The sequence below is a fragment of the Pongo abelii genome, chromosome 13 (genome assembly GCF_028885655.2).
Source record: "Pongo abelii isolate AG06213 chromosome 13, NHGRI_mPonAbe1-v2.0_pri, whole genome shotgun sequence".
NCBI lineage: Eukaryota > Metazoa > Chordata > Mammalia > Primates > Hominidae > Pongo > Pongo abelii.
Genome location: NC_071998.2, coordinates 58,330,765 through 58,348,258, shown reverse-complemented (window position 1 = coordinate 58,348,258; position 17,494 = coordinate 58,330,765). Strand labels below are relative to the sequence as shown.

Genomic DNA, 17,494 nt, shown 5'->3' with positions numbered 1-17,494 from the left:
ATAGCTACGGTAATAGAGTGTTTTTCAAGCCAGACTCACGAAGTCATTTACAAGAGTTTGTATTATTCTTGTTTGAATTTACATGGCTGATTTTATGAAAGGCTTTGTTCTCGTTACTGTTCTTCAACACAATTTTGTGATGTTGTACGAACCAGAAAGAAAGAACAATTCAAAGTAGCTTTCCCAGGCTTAGAGAATAAGTCACTGAAACTATGCTGGTGCAGCCAGGATCTTCTGGTTTTCCAGAACACAGCAAAGCTGGGTTTTGCCTCCTATGAATAACTCCTCCTTTCTTATGGTCCTCAAGAACAAAAATAGTTATTCTGTGATCTCATGCTCGGCAAGTGAATTTTCTTCTTAATTCAGAAATGTTTGTTATACAAGCTGATAATTAAATCTTATCCAAAAACGTAAAAATAACACCTGATTTCAAATCTCACAGAAGTGCACAAGAAAGTTATAAAAGTTATTTTAGATGTATTTGCATATTTTCTCAAATTTATTTTGACCATTTGATACTATCAAGAATAAATATTATAGTATTACTCTTTCAATTCCCAGGAAATTGTAAGGTTTAGCACTTAATATTGTTTCATTTACTAAATTATTTTATAATTCTTTTATTCCTTTTCCCATGACTATATTTTATTTAATATTTATCACTTAAATATCAATTGCATTTCATTATTGACTTTTATATTTAGTAAGCCTTACTGTCCTAATTTTACCTAGAATTCAATTGATTTGCTAATAATGACATGCCAAAGTGAATCATTATTACACAATCAACAGAAATATTCCACATTATCCCAACATGGGGGCATACAGCTCTATCTGTTCACATATCATTATCCATTGATTCCTTCTTTTAGAGAATATTTATTGAATACTTATTCTGTCCTCATGAATGTTACATTCTAACCAGAGAGACATAATATAACTAATTATTCTTTGTTCAGTTATAATTATGAGAAATACTGTTATAAAGAGGCACAAGATATTGTGAACATTTATGGTCCAGGCCCTGTGGGTCAGGGAAGGGTGAAGAAGGTGAAAAGGAAGGCAGAAGAAACTGAAGTGTGAGGGCTTCTTGATGTACAGGAGGCAATGAGTTAGGTGTTCTCAGCTACAGAAGAGACGCCAAATTATATTAATGTGTTTGAGTGAATTCTTACTTCTCTCAAATGGGACATACCAAATCAATTTGGAAATGTAGCTGGCAAGTGAAAGGACACCCAACCCAGACTGACAGAAGGTAAAAATGGAATTTATCAGCCTGTATGAGGAATGTGAGCCTGGAGTAGCACCTGCCATACTGGACCTAGGGGCCCAAACAATGTCAGCAGAGCTCACTGTCATCACCACTTCCCATCTCTGCCATCTGTTGTGTCAGCTTCATTCTTCACAGGCTTCCCACTCCACAGTTTAGGTTTACATCTCTAGGTTCAAGTCTAGGAGAGAAGAGAGATGCCTCCTTTCTAGCAGTTGCAGAGAAAGCCTCAGTGCATCTTACTGATCCTGTTCAGGTCCTGTGCTCATCCCTGAACCAGCCATACTGGCCAGAGAAATGGAGTGCTCTGATTTACTGACCCCGGGTCATGGGTCCACACCTGGAATTACGGGTGATTTCTTCCCCCAAATCAGGCTGCTTTACTTTATAGAAGGAGGAAAGAATTCTAGACAGCATTAACAACAGATGTCCAGTCTTGATTTTGCAAATGCTCTGTGCTTTGATTTTCAACCTTGTTCTGCTCCAATGAAATAGAGCTTTTGGAAAAGATTTATAAACTAGAGATAAGTAAATATGTGCAAGGAAAATAACTTTGAGGTCACTGAATTCCAGGAAACTGAGATCACTGAAATTCTGTGTCCCAGAGTGCGATATTTATTTCACAACTACAGATACGGACACATTCTTAGATACTGCTGTTACTTGTACCTCCCTGATTCTGAAGCCAAGAAAGTCTGCAGAATCCTTTTCCTCTGACTACGGCTAATGAGGCTACATAGCTTCAAATCTGTTCCTCTAATGTGGAAAAATGCATACGTTCTAATAGTATTAGTATCTTGGGTTATTAAATGCTTTCAACTGAATTTCTTGGATCTTCTGTTGTCACAGAAACATCATAATACATAGGCCAGGTTTGGAAGAAAGACTGGCCACAAAGGCTTTGAGAGCCTCCTCCTATATTCCTAAAACTACATTACAGTATTGCATGTGAAGAGATAGGGTTATCTATGACAACTATGTCCTGACTGATTGCTAAGGTTGATTCACTTGATCTTGTTAACCAGGCCAGAAGGCAGACAGCTTTTAGTTCACAAGCCAACTCTGATCAGTTAGTAGTGGCTGACTGGAGCACTATGCTTAAGAATTTTGAGACTATATCCAAGCTCCGGGGAAAAAGTGCTACAGTTGATTAGTTATGCCTGCCATGATTACAGCAATAGGAAGGAGTGGCATGTTTGCCACCTGTTCGTAATCCCTAAACTGGGAAGGTTTCCCATTTCTTCTGTTTTTCATATGCATTTCTTCCATAGCTGTGAGCTAAGAAGAAAATGATTCTTGACCTGTCACATATTCACTGCCAGGGCCAGTGCTAGGGTGAAGAGGCACTCACCCTCAGGGTCAAGCAGGTACAAGATCAGTACTTCCATGGCCCTAAAAGCGAGTACGTCTCTAAATTTTATGTCTTGGGTTTCTCATTTGGTTCACCCTAACCATGGTCTCTGCATGCTCTGCTAGAGGCTCTAAACGCAATAGTTTATGTAAAGGAAAAAGATGCATGGAAACAAAATGTTCAGGAAGAAAAAAAACACACACACAGTAACTGCTGCAATGCCATGAAAACTTCCCTAATGAAGACAGCCTCACTTGCTATTGTCGTATGTCATGGCTGTTTATCTGAAAGTCAACTCTGGAGTAGCAACATACTTCAGAAAAACACCACTGAAGTCAGAGGTCCACTCGGTGAAACAGGGAGTCTAGTTAATGTTAATTGGCCTTTGCCTTTTGAAAATCAAGACACCAGCCCTATGTCCCTTAGGGTTGTTTCACTAAAGTAACTCAGCTGTTGTGACATTGTGGTAAGTGTCCTTTATACAAAATCTCCTAATAGTTAAAAAGAAAAACGTGAGGTTTGAAGACCAGTTGCTCAGTGCACCTCTTCTAAATGAATGGCAGACAGATACTCTCGGGGTAGAGTTACAGACCTAGTTTAGTCACAGCCTTGGTAAGGATCTGCACACCAGCTTCCTCATTTCCCCATTCGGGGTTCCTGTGGTCTCTTACTAGTCTGGTCGCCCTGTTCTCCAGGCTTATACTGTGGTCTCTTTCAGAATATTTCTTCCAATGTGCTGGAGGAGTCTGTGGTCTCTGACGACACCCTGTCACCTGACGAGGATGGGGTGTGCGCAGGCCAGTACTTCACTGAGAGTGGCCTGGTGGGCCTCCTGGAGCAGGCTGCGGAGCTCTTCAGCACGGTCAGTGCCCAGAGGGCTTCCCGGGGCCTGGCCTCCCATACTCCAGCTGGACTTGGGGTGCTGGGAACACCTGGTCTTAATGGCCCAGTCAGCCCCACTTCCCAAGGACACATGCCAGGGTGTGCGGTGCAGGGGATGGGCCCGGGGAGGACTTTGATGTATGCAAATTGCATGAGCTTCCCGAGGGAGCTGAGATAGCCTTTCATCACAGTGCTGGTCTGAGCTTCACTGTATGCTCATTGGCTGGGCAGCAGTTTCACAGTATTATTTCTGTTTAATAGGGGTGGAACTAAGCCACAGAGAGGTGAAATGGCTTGCCCAGGGTTACACAATAAATGATGAGGCATGTTTTCACTCCCTCATTTTTCCTCTCAGAGAGAAAAAAATTAGGGAGGAACCACTGGGAGGAGAGAGAAGGAATACACAGACAGTGTCTTCCCTCCTAGCCACTGTGCAGTCTGAAGGATCATCACAGACCAGGACCAGCTTACAGAAATGTGGGTGCAGAAACCACTGAGACTCCTCTGGTTAACTTAATCTGGATCTAAATACTCCTAGTATATATACTAGAAAAATATAGAGAGAGATGAAGTCATTGAGATTCAGGGCAAAGAGGAAACACTTGTCTATTTTCTTTTCTTTTTTTGAGACAGAGTCTAGCTCTGTCGCCCAGGCTGGAATGCAGTGGTGCAATCATGGCTCACTGCAGCCTCTGCCTCCGGGGTTCAAGCAACTCTCCTGCCTCAGCCTCCTGAGTAGCTGGGATTACAGGTGTGCACCACCACACTCGGCTAATTTTTTGTATTTTTAGAGGAGACAGGATTTCACCCTGTTGGCTAGGCTGGTCTCAAACTCCTGGCCTCAAGTGATCTGCCCATCTTGGCCTCCCAAAGTGCTGGAACTACAGGTGTGAGCCACCACGCCTGACTTGTTTTCATTTTAATAATCTCCCTCCTCCTTTAAATTTTAAGCCAAGAAAGTATTCAGTACTTTACTATATTTAGCTGACCCAATTTTGTTTTCATCTATACTATACTCATCCTTATTTTCCAGTTTTTATTTCCAAGTTTCCTCTCTACAATTTTATTTATTTTAATTATTGTTTTAACTATCTTCTCTCTATTCTTGCTTTCCTTTTCAAGATTCAGAAAATGTCTAATATACTCTCATTTTTCCTCAAACTCAACAAAATGAATTAGAATCCTACTAACTCTTTGGAGGCATACATTTAGCATCTGGCTAGAGGAGGACCTCTGATGAAATTTAAATATACTAAACCTGCCTTTCTGAATTGCTGTTAGTCCCTGCTACCAAACTTCTCTCCTGTTTTTTCTTTTTGTTTTGTTTTGTTTTTGTTTTTGTTTTTGAGGCAGAGTCTTGCCTTGTCACCGAGGCTGGAGTGCAGTGGTGCAGTCTTGGCTCACTACAGCCTTGACCTCCTGGGCTCAAGCCTCCCACCTCAACCGCCCAAGTAGCTGGGGCTACAGGAGCATGCTACCACACCTGGCTGATTTTTTAATTTTTTGTAGAGATGGGGTCTCCCTATATTGTCTAGGATGATCTGAACTTCTGGGTTCAAGTGATCCTCCTGCCTCAGCCTCCCAAAGTGCTGGGATTACAGGCATGAGCCACTGCACTTAGCCAGTATTTTTTTTTTTTTCCCAAAAGCTCTTCTCCCTGCTTATCACCATACAGGGCTACTTAGCAAGGTGTCTAGTTCAGTTTGAAGGCTACCACTGTCCCAAAAATGCTCAGATACCCCTTCTTGCCCTGTAAAATACTGTGATACAACAATAAATTCACTCTCCAGCACATTGTTTGGGCAATGACCTCTGGTTGCTCTTCTTAAGTTTCCAGTGGATTAAATTCTCTCTGATGCTCTTCTCCTCTTTCCAAGGGAGGCTTATATGAGACGGTTAATGAGGTCTACAAGCTGGTCATCCCCATCCTAGAAGCACATCGAGAATTCCGGAAGCTGACACTCACTCACAGCAAGCTGCAGAGGGCCTTCGACAGCATTGTTAACAAGGTAGCGGGGAAGCCTGGCTGGCAGGTCCTGTTATCTGGTGGCAGGCGACCCTGTCCTACAGATGCTTTGCCATCCTTCCTCTCCAGGGAGTGATTTATCTTTAGCACATTGCTTTTGCTCTCATCTGTCAAAGAGAAAAGGGCTGGAATTCCTCTAACAGAGGGCCAAAATTCCAAATGTGAAAACATACAGCTTAAGTTACTTTATAACCAGGAAATGTGAGAAAATTTTAAGTTTAATTGAAAGAAGGCCCAGAAATCTTTCATGGGATTTCTTTTGTTGTTATTTCTGAAGTTTATTCCATAAGCATTAAATTTTTTTAAGGAGTGATTTCTGTTTACATCAGCCATAGGGGTAAAATGCTTTGTTAACACAATGAAAGACTCCTTCCCTTTGCAACTCAATGGCTCCTCAGGATGACATAACTAAGGAGAGCTTTTTATGTTTTGTTCCTCAGGATCATAAGAGAATGTTTGGAACCTACTTCCGAGTTGGTTTCTTTGGATCCAAATTTGGGGATTTGGATGAACAGGAATTTGTTTACAAAGAGCCTGCAATTACCAAGCTTCCTGAGATCTCACATAGACTAGAGGTAAGAAAAGTGATTCTGTGTGCCTGACCTGGTACACTTTACAAAAACAAGTGAGAGTGGGTCATTACCAAAAATAAACAAATAAAGAGTCACGGATTCATCATTGATCTCTACATAAAGTTTTCCCCTTTGCATTTATAAAAGGCAAAGTAGAAAGGTATTAGGTGAGATCATGAGGTGATGTAATATTTTGATAGTTTTTCCCTAAGACTCTGTGTATGCTTTTCACAGTTTGTAATTTTATATGGTGAATATTTATTTTCAAATCTGTGCAAAATTCAATCAAGGTCATGTGCTTTCTTATCACCCTTTCCAAATATTAGTAGTTTATACTAGTAGATAGAGAGTAATAGAGTTTTTCAACATGAAATTTAGCATCTTGACTTTGAAGTAATCTAGCCAAATGACTGAATCACCCCTAGATAATGGTGAGGCCATCCTTTAGGTATCACTGGATGGCACCTGGGGTCATTCTGATGTGGAGCTACTCAGCAGTAGCCAGACCATGGGCTGTGGCCAGCCCAGCTCCAACCTGCCGGTGACATTTGGTCCATAATATAACAGAAAAGTGTAGCATGTTGTTAGAAGCAAGGCTGAAAGCGTGGCGAAAAAGAGAAACAGCCTAGAGAAAGATCAGGACAAAGGAAACACAGGCTATAAGGGCCAAACACTAAGAACTCAGTCAAAGATGCCTCCCTGAAAAAAACCTTCTCAGGCACATTTGGAGATTTGGATGAACAGGCATTTGTTTACAAAGAGCCTGCAATTACCAAGCAGGACTGGGGTCCTTTGAACTGCTCACAATTAACCAAAGATTCACTCCTTAGGCTTTCATTGCTTTGAATTTGTGCCCTCCTAAGAGTGTAAAACTTAAAACATTTGTGTTGCCTAGTGGCTTCTTACACTCTCCATCCATGCCAAAAAAGACAAGAAGGTTTATCCTTACTTGACTCAGAGAAGCCATTGCCCAGAGTGGCTGGGTGAGTTGCCCCAAAATTGTTTAGCACGTGAGAAAAAGAGCTAGCAATTTATCCCAGGCCACTTGGTTCCCTATATTGTTTCCCCTACTTAGAATTAGAGGTATATATTTTATCTTCTTGTGCACTGTGATTTGCCACAATATGGGAAGCCTGGTGACCTCCAAGTTCCCAGGGGTACAGAAGGCGAGAAGTAAAGAGTGTGATACCCCAGGAGATACCTCCACAAATATAATGATGTTAGCTGAATTAGAGGCCAAGCATACATCTTATAGGGAAGCATATACCAGTTGACAGTGCTATTTTTATTTTTGTCTTAGGAAATGCTGAACTTTGCTCATTAGCTCAGAGGAACTCTCAATAATCAGTGAGCATCATCCTACCTCACACTTGCTCCTAACTTATTTCACTTCCGAGAAGACAAAGAGTTGCATTATGTTAAAATAACCTTTATAAACTATTGCTTCTTCTTACCTAGGCATTTTATGGTCAATGTTTTGGTGCAGAATTTGTGGAAGTGATTAAAGACTCCACTCCTGTGGACAAAACCAAGTTGGATCCTAACAAGGTATAAAAAAAATTACAAAAAATGACCATCAAGCTCTAAATCCCTTCGTTCTCTACCCAAGAATACATAATGATCTCATCTATCTGGACTCTCCAAGTCACTTAAATGCAGTCAAACCTTTTTGTCTAAGTTCCACTACTAATTGGTCAGATCTTAAAGAAAATATAGTCAAAGGCAGGAATCATAATAGGAGCTATCATTTATTAAGCAGCAACTGTGTACCTGGAACTGCATTAGGCCCTCTACATACATCATTTTATTTCATCCTGCAACAACCCCTGGAAGTAGGTTTTGTCGTTCCTATTTTAGAGATGAGAAAACTTAGACATAGAAGAGTCAAGCAACTTTCAAGGTCATGCAAGTGGCAGAGCCACTACTCAGATGTGGGGTCTGTTGCTTCCAAACCCCTACTCTTCAGCACGCTCTTTACTGCCTTTTTATAAAGCCTTTAAACTCTCCATTTCAAACATGTGAAAAAGATGCAAATTTCTCAGTGACAACATTTAGTGGCTTCCTTCTTTAGGCTGCAAATATTTATTCCAGCCAAGTACTGGGTCACTGTGCTGTTGGGGGAATGGTAAAAAGGGCTTGGGTTTGGGTTTCCTCACTTTCACAAGAGGGTGTGTTCCATTTCACCCCAAACCGAGTGTACAGTTCTGATGCTAATACCTGGAGGTAGTATCAGCTCCCACAGGTTAAAGGCTCAGTCCTTCTCAAGACTGCCCTGACGTCAGATGCCAGCTTCAAGTGGGACCGTCAGGCCACCCGCACTTCTGATCAGCCAGCTACAAATTCAGGAGTTTCTATAACCTGTTAGCTTGAAAATAGGAGAAAACAAAACAAATAATAATAATAATAATAATTTGGGAGTTTCTATGACACCTCTTAAATAATTCACTACAGTGACTCACAGAATTCAAAAAAGTACTCTGGTTACTATCAGAATTTTATGATAAAAGGTGAACATCTTTTTTGTGCCTCTATTTATGGCTTCCTGGCTCATCAGTGTGTTCTCCAACCAGGAAGCTCCGCCAAGTCTCAGTGTCCAGAGATTTTGTTGGGGTTTCATTATGCAGGCAAATTGAACACAATCTCCAGCCCCTCTCCTGTCTCCAGAGGTCATCCAGTTCCTACCCTCTAATCACAGAATTGGTCTTTTTGGTGGCTACTTGGCATCCTGAAGCTGTCCAGGGGCCCAGCATGAGTCACTTCATTAGCATCACAAAGACACCCATCACTGAGGAAATTCCAAGTGTTTCTAAAGCTCTGTGCTAGGAAATGGAGACAAAGACCAGACATATTCTTTATTATACCACAGGCTGATGCTGCCTGCTTAGCCCAACTCACATGTCCATGAATGAGCTTTCTAAGTTACTGGAAATAATGCAAGTGCAAGGTATCATTAAGGGCCCTGAGACAGAGGACCATTCACCATCTAGCAAACCTATAAAATGAAAGGTCCAAACTCCCAGTTCCATCTTCCAGGATATGAAGAAGATAATGGAAGAGGGGAAGAATAGGCCAAATTGAAGAGTTTGTTTTTCTACATTTTTCAGAACGCTTTCACACTTAAGACACATTCCCTAGCCTAGGCTTGAAAGCAGTGACTGTGGTAAGAGTTTAACTAATCTTCAGACACACATGTCTGGGAGATGGAGTTGGCCGTGTGCCCACAGTGATCTGTACATAGCACAAGCTGTGTAAAATGTGACCTCCCTGAGCCAAGGTGCCCTTTTCCCCTCTTTTAAAATTCCCAGGGTAGGTTGTGAGAGTTTGGAATGAGAGTCTGAACCCAGAATTACAACCAGATTTCATTATACTAAGTCGTGATGTACAGTCTGAGGTCAGTGACCCCACCCATCCCTTTCAGTGGGTGAGTGTCCCAGCATCTGAACTCATGGTCACTTTTTTTTCTAAGAGGTTGTCTTCTTTAATGAGTACTGTGTTTGCTCTGTGTTTGAGGGTGGAGGTGATGTGAGTGTGTGTTTAAATGAGGCCTAGGCAGTGAAATTCAGTTTTGGTGTTTAGTTCTATGAGTTTTGACAAACACATGTAACTACCTTCATAACCAAGATACAGAACAGATCCACCACTCCAAAATGCTTCCCATGCCCATTGGTAGTCCATGTTGCAGTAGTTCCTTCCTTTCTGTTGCTGAGTAATATTCTATTGTGTGACTACCTCACCATTTGCTTGTTAATTCCCCACTGGAGGGACATTTGGGTTGTTTCTAGTCTTTGTTATGAATAAAGTTGCTGGAGACATTCATGTACAGGTTTTTGTATGGACATAAGCTTTCATTTCTCTCATGTACACACATAGGAGTGGGGTTGCTGGGTCCAATGGTAGTGCAGTTTAACTGCATAAGAGACCGCCAGCTGCTTCTGCAAAGTAGCTATGCATTTTGCATTCCTACCCTCTGTGTATGAGAGCTCTAGCTGATCTCCATCCTTGCCAGCACTTGATATTGTTGGTTTTCTTTAGTTCGGCCATTCACGCTTCCTCATAACTGTGAGGTGGTCGTGGTCATTCTGAAAAGGAAAGTTTGTCTCTTTGGAATAGCAGTTTGCAAACTCTCATACCAAGGCTTCCACTGTGGATCAGTTTGCTCTGCTAGGAAAGTGCGGCCGGTGGCCCTGACTCTCCCGACAGGCACATTCCGCTCTCCCTCCTTGCAGCCCCTTCTCTCCTTGGGGGTGGAAAGGAGGAACTTCTGCTGGCCACATCCTCCCCTGCATCTGTAGCTTTTCTGCACCAGGCAGGGCGGTGCTGGCACGCCGTGTTCCTGCATGCCCCTCCATTGCGTCAGGGATGGCTGTTTGCAAAATAGCTCATCTTCTCCCTCCCTGCCTTTTCCCCCTTAGGCCTACATACAGATCACTTTTGTGGAGCCCTACTTTGATGAGTATGAGATGAAAGACAGGGTCACATACTTTGAGAAGAATTTCAACCTCCGGAGGTTCATGTACACCACCCCATTCACCCTGGAGGGGCGGCCTCGGGGAGAGCTGCATGAGCAGTACAGAAGGAACACAGTCCTGACCACTATGCACGCCTTCCCCTACATCAAGACCAGGATCAGCGTCATCCAGAAGGAGGAGGTAATGCACCCAAGGGATTGGCCACCACTGGATGAGTGGGCTGGGCGGCCTCCCAGGAGGACCCACAAACCGCCTTCACAGTGGATTGGACTGAAAACAAGGAGGGATGCACTTGAAATATGATGATATGGTTGTCCTTTCACTCTCATGGCACCAAAAAATCCCATTTAGGCAGCTACATATTTTATAGCACTATTGTATATTAAATATTTAATATTTTAAAGTTATATCTTTCGTATATTTATGTATTTAATTATAATATTTAATATGTATTTCAATTATAAACTTGTACAACATATATATTCACATTTTAAATATTTTATAGAAAATTTTTCTATATTTCAAAGCTTAGAGGGGATTCAAGCATAGTTGTGCTGTTAATTATTGGAGACGGGACCTGCACGTGGGCAGCCCCAGTGAGTCGGTGGTGTGCTGTGGGAAAGGGCCATGTAAGGTAGACAAGTTCACTGACTAGCTTCTAGTCCTAGCTTCCTCCTGTGATTTTAAACAAGCTACGTACCTTCAGTTTCTTCTTCTATGCATTAGCAGGAAAGACCTCTAAGTACAGTACAAGATTATACTCATTTTATGAATAAAAGGACTGGTCCAGAAGGTCTCACAAACCACAGAATTGTTCAAAATTCTACACACCATAAACAACTTATTATTCTTTGAAACACATACATATACACTTATTTGTCATCCTTTTTATGCAGGGCCACAGACTTCTCTGTGACTATGGGTTTGCTGATCACAATTCAGCATTTTCTTTTATAAACCACACCCATAGTGCTTTGTCCATGATTTTCAGTTTTTCTTTGTGTAAGCAGAGTGAGAGCTTAAAGATCCTTGTTAAACATTTTGAGAGCAGAAGCCTTCTGGATTTTTATTATTTTCTTCCCTAGACTTTGACAGTGGTCTTGTGCACACCTAATATGACAGGAATTTTTATAGCAACTCACTTTCATAATATCTTGTCCAACCATTTGGCTTGGTTTTCATAGAAACAACTCTTTTTCTTTCCACACCCATAGTTCATCAGTTTCTCCATTATCTAATTAGATTGGGTCATTAAAATAACAAGTATAACAGGCATAATGAAGTTGGTGAACAAACACAGACGAATTGTGAATGATACACCTCATCAGGCAGAAGCAGAAATAGCTGAGCTAACTGCAGAGTCATCCACCAGGTAGTGTTCAGCCGGGTAACCACGTCAGGGTGTGGGTTTCACAGAAGCCAAAGAAAGCCTGAAGCAGTGACTCAGTCAGGAGGAGGTGGGTTTAGAAGCCATCTGCTGTACTTCTTATACTTCTTGCTTTGGACTTTTGAACACTGAGCCATTCTAGGCATAACACAGATATAAACTCATGGTGCCCAAAACCATTTCAAAACCTTTTCTTTTCTTTTCTTCATTCCTGCCTTCCTTTCCTTTCTTTCCTTCCTTTCCTTTCATTCTTCCTTTTTTTCTCTCTGCATCTCTGTCTCTCTCTCCTTTTCATTTTTGAGACAGGATCTCCCTCTGTTGCCCTAGAGTGCAGTGGCATGAACATGGCTCACTGCAGCCTTGACCTCCTGGGCTCAAGCAATTTTCCTACCTCAGCCTCCTGTGTAGCTGGGACTACAGGCTTGTGCCACCATGCCCAGCTAATTAAAAATATATGGAGATATACATTTTGTAGAGACAGGGGTCTCACTTTGTTGCCCAGGCTGGTCTCAAACTCTTGGCCTCAAACGATCCTCCTACCTCGGCCTCCAAAGGTGCTGAGATTACAAGTGTGAGCCACTGCACCAGCCTGAACTTTTCTTGGCCTTCCTTAGTTCCCCAACAACCTCAACAACCGTTCTCAACCGTTTGCTAGGGCTATAGAACAAAGTACCATAGACTGGGTGGCTTAAACAACTGAAATTTACTGTCTGCACAATTCTAGAGGCTAGAAGTTTGAAATCAAGGTGCCAGCACGGTTGGTGCCTTCTGAGGGCTGTGAGGAAAGGGTCTGTTCCAGGCCTCTCTCCCTGACCTGTGGACAGCCCTCTTCTCCCTGTGTCTCTTCACATCATCTTCCCTTTGTGTTTGTGTCCAGATTTCCTCTTCTCGTAAGGACACCAGTCATATTGGACTAGGGCTTACCCTGCTGGCCTCATTTTAACTTGATTGCCTCTGTAAAGACCCTGGCTCCAAATAAGGTCACATTCTGAGGTACTGAAGTTTAGGACTTCAACATATAAATTTTGGGCGAACACGATTCAACCTATAAAATTCAGAAAAGACTCTACCCCAAGCCAGCAGAACTTAGCAAATAGATTGATTGACCCTTAAGAGAATTCCATTTACTGGAAATTCACCCTCAGGGTGAGTTGGGGAAGGCACAGGTGATATCAAAAGCTTGTGTTATGATGGGGGAGAAAATCTTGAGTGCTGTGCTTCTAATATAGCTTTCTGCATTATAAGTTGAGTAACATGAGGCTGTGCACGGTGGCTCATGCCTGTAATCCCAGCACTTTGGGAGGCCGAGGCGGGGGGATTGCCTAAGGTTGGGAGTTTGAGACCAGCCTGACCAACATAGAGAAATCCCGTCTCTACTAAAAGTACAAAATTATCTGGGTGTGGTGGCGCATGCCTGTAATCCCAGCTACTCGGGAGGCTGAGGCAGGAGAATTGCTTGAACCTGGGAGGCGGAGGTTGCAGTGAGCCAAGATCACGCCATTGCACTCCAGCCTAGACAACAAGAGCAAAACTCCGTCTCAAATAAATAAATAAATAAATAAATACATATATACATACATACATACATACATACATAAGTTGAGTAACTTGTTCAATAATAAGAAAGGCAACCTGACAGGGTAGAAAAAACATGAACTTTGAATATGGACATACTTGTGATCGAATTATGACCTCCTCCCTTACTACCTGTGGCATTTTGTGGAACTTAACCTTATAAATCCCCCTTTGACTGTAAAATGGAGAGTATAAAGAGATTGTTGAAAGGAATAAATGATAAATGTATGTAAAGTTCCTGGAACATAAGAAACCAAGAAATGTTAGGCCCATCTTTCTTTTTAACTTGTTAAGAGTATTTTAAATTACTCTGAAAGTCTTTCCCTAGCTGCCTCTTCAAATTCAGGTGGCCTCTCTGTCATAGCTCCAGGCTTGTCCATAGCTTATGCGACCAGGCAGTGACTTCCCTATGTTTACGTCTCATGTTCAGTTTGTTTTGACACCGATCGAAGTTGCCATTGAAGACATGAAGAAGAAGACCCTGCAGTTAGCAGTTGCCATTAACCAGGAGCCGCCTGATCCAAAGATGCTTCAGATGGTGCTGCAAGGCTCTGTGGGAGCTACTGTAAATCAGGTAAGCAAAACCAGAGGGTGGCAGCTCCTCTGGTTCTTATTATTTGGGTTGTCATTATACGTCTGCACCCTCCTTCCTTGGGGTTGATGAGGACTTTGATCCATAGACAAACACAGACATGTTCCTACACTTAGCCTGAACACCTGTAAGGTTTAGAAGACTTTTAGGAAGCCTCTTCCCTTTCATGTAACAACCCCAGGTTAAAAAGAAATCCTAGAGATGAGTGGACCAGGTTTTAAGGAGTACCACTTTCTCAGAGGAGTCTCCACTTTGGGGCCAGACCTGACAATATGATGCAAATCTGGAGTCATGTTGAAGAATGCTTAGTCATGACCAATTCATGCAGAGTAATTGCAGGGCTTGAGACTCACCTACAAATGCCTATAGGAGAGAAGGAAAAGGATCTAGAACATCCAACTCTTGGGTCAGTCAGCAGATGAACCCAGCATGCCAAGGACCTTGACAACCAGGAATGACCTGGGACCTGACTTCTTAGGCCACTTCAGACAAGACTAGATCTTCTTATCAGACTTACTAGAACTCTGACTCCCAAGTTCAGCATGGTATTCAACCAGTCTCAGATGGAGGGAGGTACCAGCCTAATACCTCTGTCCAGTGGGCCTCCTTAATTCAAGTCTAGATCTGTTCTTGTCCACACTTCCACGCCAGGTATTCAGTGAGCATCATGAGTCTTTTCTCATTCAGCATAATTGGATTTCCCCACAAAAATTCTCAGTATACTTGACATCAAGGGAGCAGAAACAGAGAAGAGAAATGCCTATTACATTCCCAAGATCAGGAAAAAAAAATGAGGAAATGTTTGCCTTTGTAAGTGCCAATCCTTTGATAAAATGGAAGACTTTCCAAGCCCACAACCATGGTCTATCTGTATACTATGGATATCTCTGACTCAATCCAGCAGTTATGCAAAATGATGTTTGCCATGAAGGCAACTAGATAAGTGAACAAAAATGAATAGATCACGGCAATCCTGATTTTTAGAAAAGCAACTCAAAGCACATACCATTTGATGTAGTTGTATTACGCTTATATATGAATGAAAATCTATTATTAGTAGTATTTGATTAATAAAATAATATTTGGCACCAGGCTCAGTGGCTTATGCCTGTAATCCCAGCACTACAGGAGGCCGAGGTGGGTGAATCACTTGAGGTCAGGAGTTTGAGACCAGCCTGGCCAACATGGTGAAACCCCATCTCTACTAAAAATACAAAAATTAGCCAGTGTGGTGGCGGGCGCTTGTAGTCCCAGTACTTGGGAGGCTGAAGCAGGAGAATCGCTTGAACCCGGGAGGTGGAGGTTGCAGTGAGCTGAGATTGTGGCACTGTGCTCCAGCCTGGGTGACAGAGTAAGACTCTGTCTCAAAAACAACAACAACAATAAAAAAGAAAATAAATTTGGGCTGTGTACGGTGGCACACGCCTGTAATCGCAGCAATTTGGGAGGCTGAGGTGGGTGGATCACTTGAGGCCAGGAGTTCAAGACCAGCCTGGGCAATGTGGCAAAATCCCATCACTACAAAAAATATAAAAATAACCAGGTATAGTGGCACATACCTGTAGTCTCAGCTACTTGGGAGGCTGACATGGGAGGATCACTTGAGCCTGGGAAGTGGAGGCTGCAGTGAGCAGAGATCATGCCACTGCTCTCCAGCCTGGGTGATAGAGCAAGACCCTGTCTAAAAAAAAAAAATAAAAACAAAAAACATACACAAAGGGAAAATACATTTATACGTCTGAGTATTCTTCTAAAACTTCAGACTCCTCCTAAGGAATCAAAATTTCCTGAGATGTCCAAGACTTTCCTTGTTTTTTTTTTATTTCAAACTAACTACAAAATTAAATGTTCAAACTAAGAAGTCACTCCAATATTTTCTCCCAAGCAATTTAATTTCCTTCCAATATCTATATCTATATCTATATCTATCTATCTATCTATCTATATCTATCTATCTATATATATATATATATTTTTTTTTTTTTTTTTCCACCAGGGACCACTGGAAGTAGCCCAAGTGTTCTTGGCTGAAATTCCTGCTGATCCAAAACTCTATCGACATCACAACAAGTTGAGGTTATGCTTTAAGGAATTCATCATGAGGTAAGAAGGAAAATGGCTGGGAATTTCAGTAGAGCAGTGGTTCTCAAAGTGCAATCTTAGACCAGCAGCTTCAGTATCACGTGAGAACTTGCTAGAAAGACAAAGTCTCAGTCACCCTCCAGACCTGCTGAATTGGAATCTCTGGAGGTGTGGCTCAGCAATGTGCATTTTAACAAGCCCTCCAGGTGATCCTGATGCACACTGAAGTTTGGGGACCACTACAGTAGAGCAACACTACTTGAACTACTAATGAATAACTAACATGTCAACTATAAAACGCTTTTGTGGCTAGCATCCGGTGTGCCTCACAATCACTTGTTGTAAAACAAGTATCATCGTCTCCTCATTTTACAAAAGAGGAATTGGAGGTTCAGAGAGAGGGGATAATTTTACTTAAGGTCACACAGACAGTTGGCAGCAAAGCTGAGCTCAAACCAGGTCTTCTGATTCCAAATAGTCCACATGTCCATCAATGTGCTGATATTCCACTGATGCACTAGAGTCCCAGAGGTTCTTTGCATTGGCAGTCATTGTAATGTTACAAATCTTATAATATCTTGTTTTTAGAAACTTAAAAATATACACTTCCTCAAATTGAGAGAGGCAAGTTCTAAAACCAGGCTTTTCCAAGGCATTATCCTGTGACAGTTCCCCATGTCAGACAAGTCTCATCTCTGTTCCTAAATTCTGCAATGGAGCTGGCTTCAAGAGCAGTCAGTTAGGAACTGGGTCTTTGGTCAAAGTCTTGTAATTTATTGCAATATAGACAGATATATTGGGTCTCCTATGGCCCTAAAAAAATGAGTATGAAGGATGTGATGGCATTTCACCTATAAGAGAAAAGGACTTCAGAAAAATGTGTAGCAATATTTCTTTTCATTCGAAACCTTAGAGAAGAATATTAAGTATAGGAATATCTTCACTTGGCAGATGGGGATAAAGGAGACTAAAAGTTTGCTAAATTCAGTGAAAACTCATCCAAATGCTAGCATTTGTGAGGTTAGAGATATCTCCTCCTTCACAGGCTTTTGTGAGAGGTCCGCAATTTTGCTACATATACACGAGACACACTGTGCCCTGCAGTGAATCACAGCCGCTTGGTAATGGGATGTTTGTGTGGCTTTGTGTGTTTGTGCATGTGTGTGAACATACTCACAGATTATCTTGATTAATGTTTTGATATTTGAATTGTTTCCTGTATTTGACAACAATTCTGACAGTAAAAGTAGATTTTTTTTTTCAGTATATAATACATATCTTTAAAAAG

At 41.9% G+C, this 17,494-nt stretch overlaps 1 protein-coding gene across 3 annotated transcripts in view; it reads left to right on the top strand.

Moving 5' to 3' along the window:
• Positions 1-17,494, top strand: part of DOCK8 (dedicator of cytokinesis 8) — a 249,849-nt gene that overhangs the window by 220,457 nt on the left and 11,898 nt on the right. For all 3 annotated transcript variants that reach the window (XM_024252561.3, XM_024252560.3, XM_024252563.3), the window contains 7 exons: positions 3,340-3,483; positions 5,381-5,512; positions 5,970-6,104; positions 7,560-7,649; positions 10,514-10,750; positions 13,963-14,106; positions 16,121-16,227. In XM_024252561.3, the coding sequence (XP_024108329.3) occupies positions 3,340-3,483; positions 5,381-5,512; positions 5,970-6,104; positions 7,560-7,649; positions 10,514-10,750; positions 13,963-14,106; positions 16,121-16,227 (989 nt within the window). The remainder of the gene's footprint in view (positions 1-3,339; positions 3,484-5,380; positions 5,513-5,969; positions 6,105-7,559; positions 7,650-10,513; positions 10,751-13,962; positions 14,107-16,120; positions 16,228-17,494) is intronic.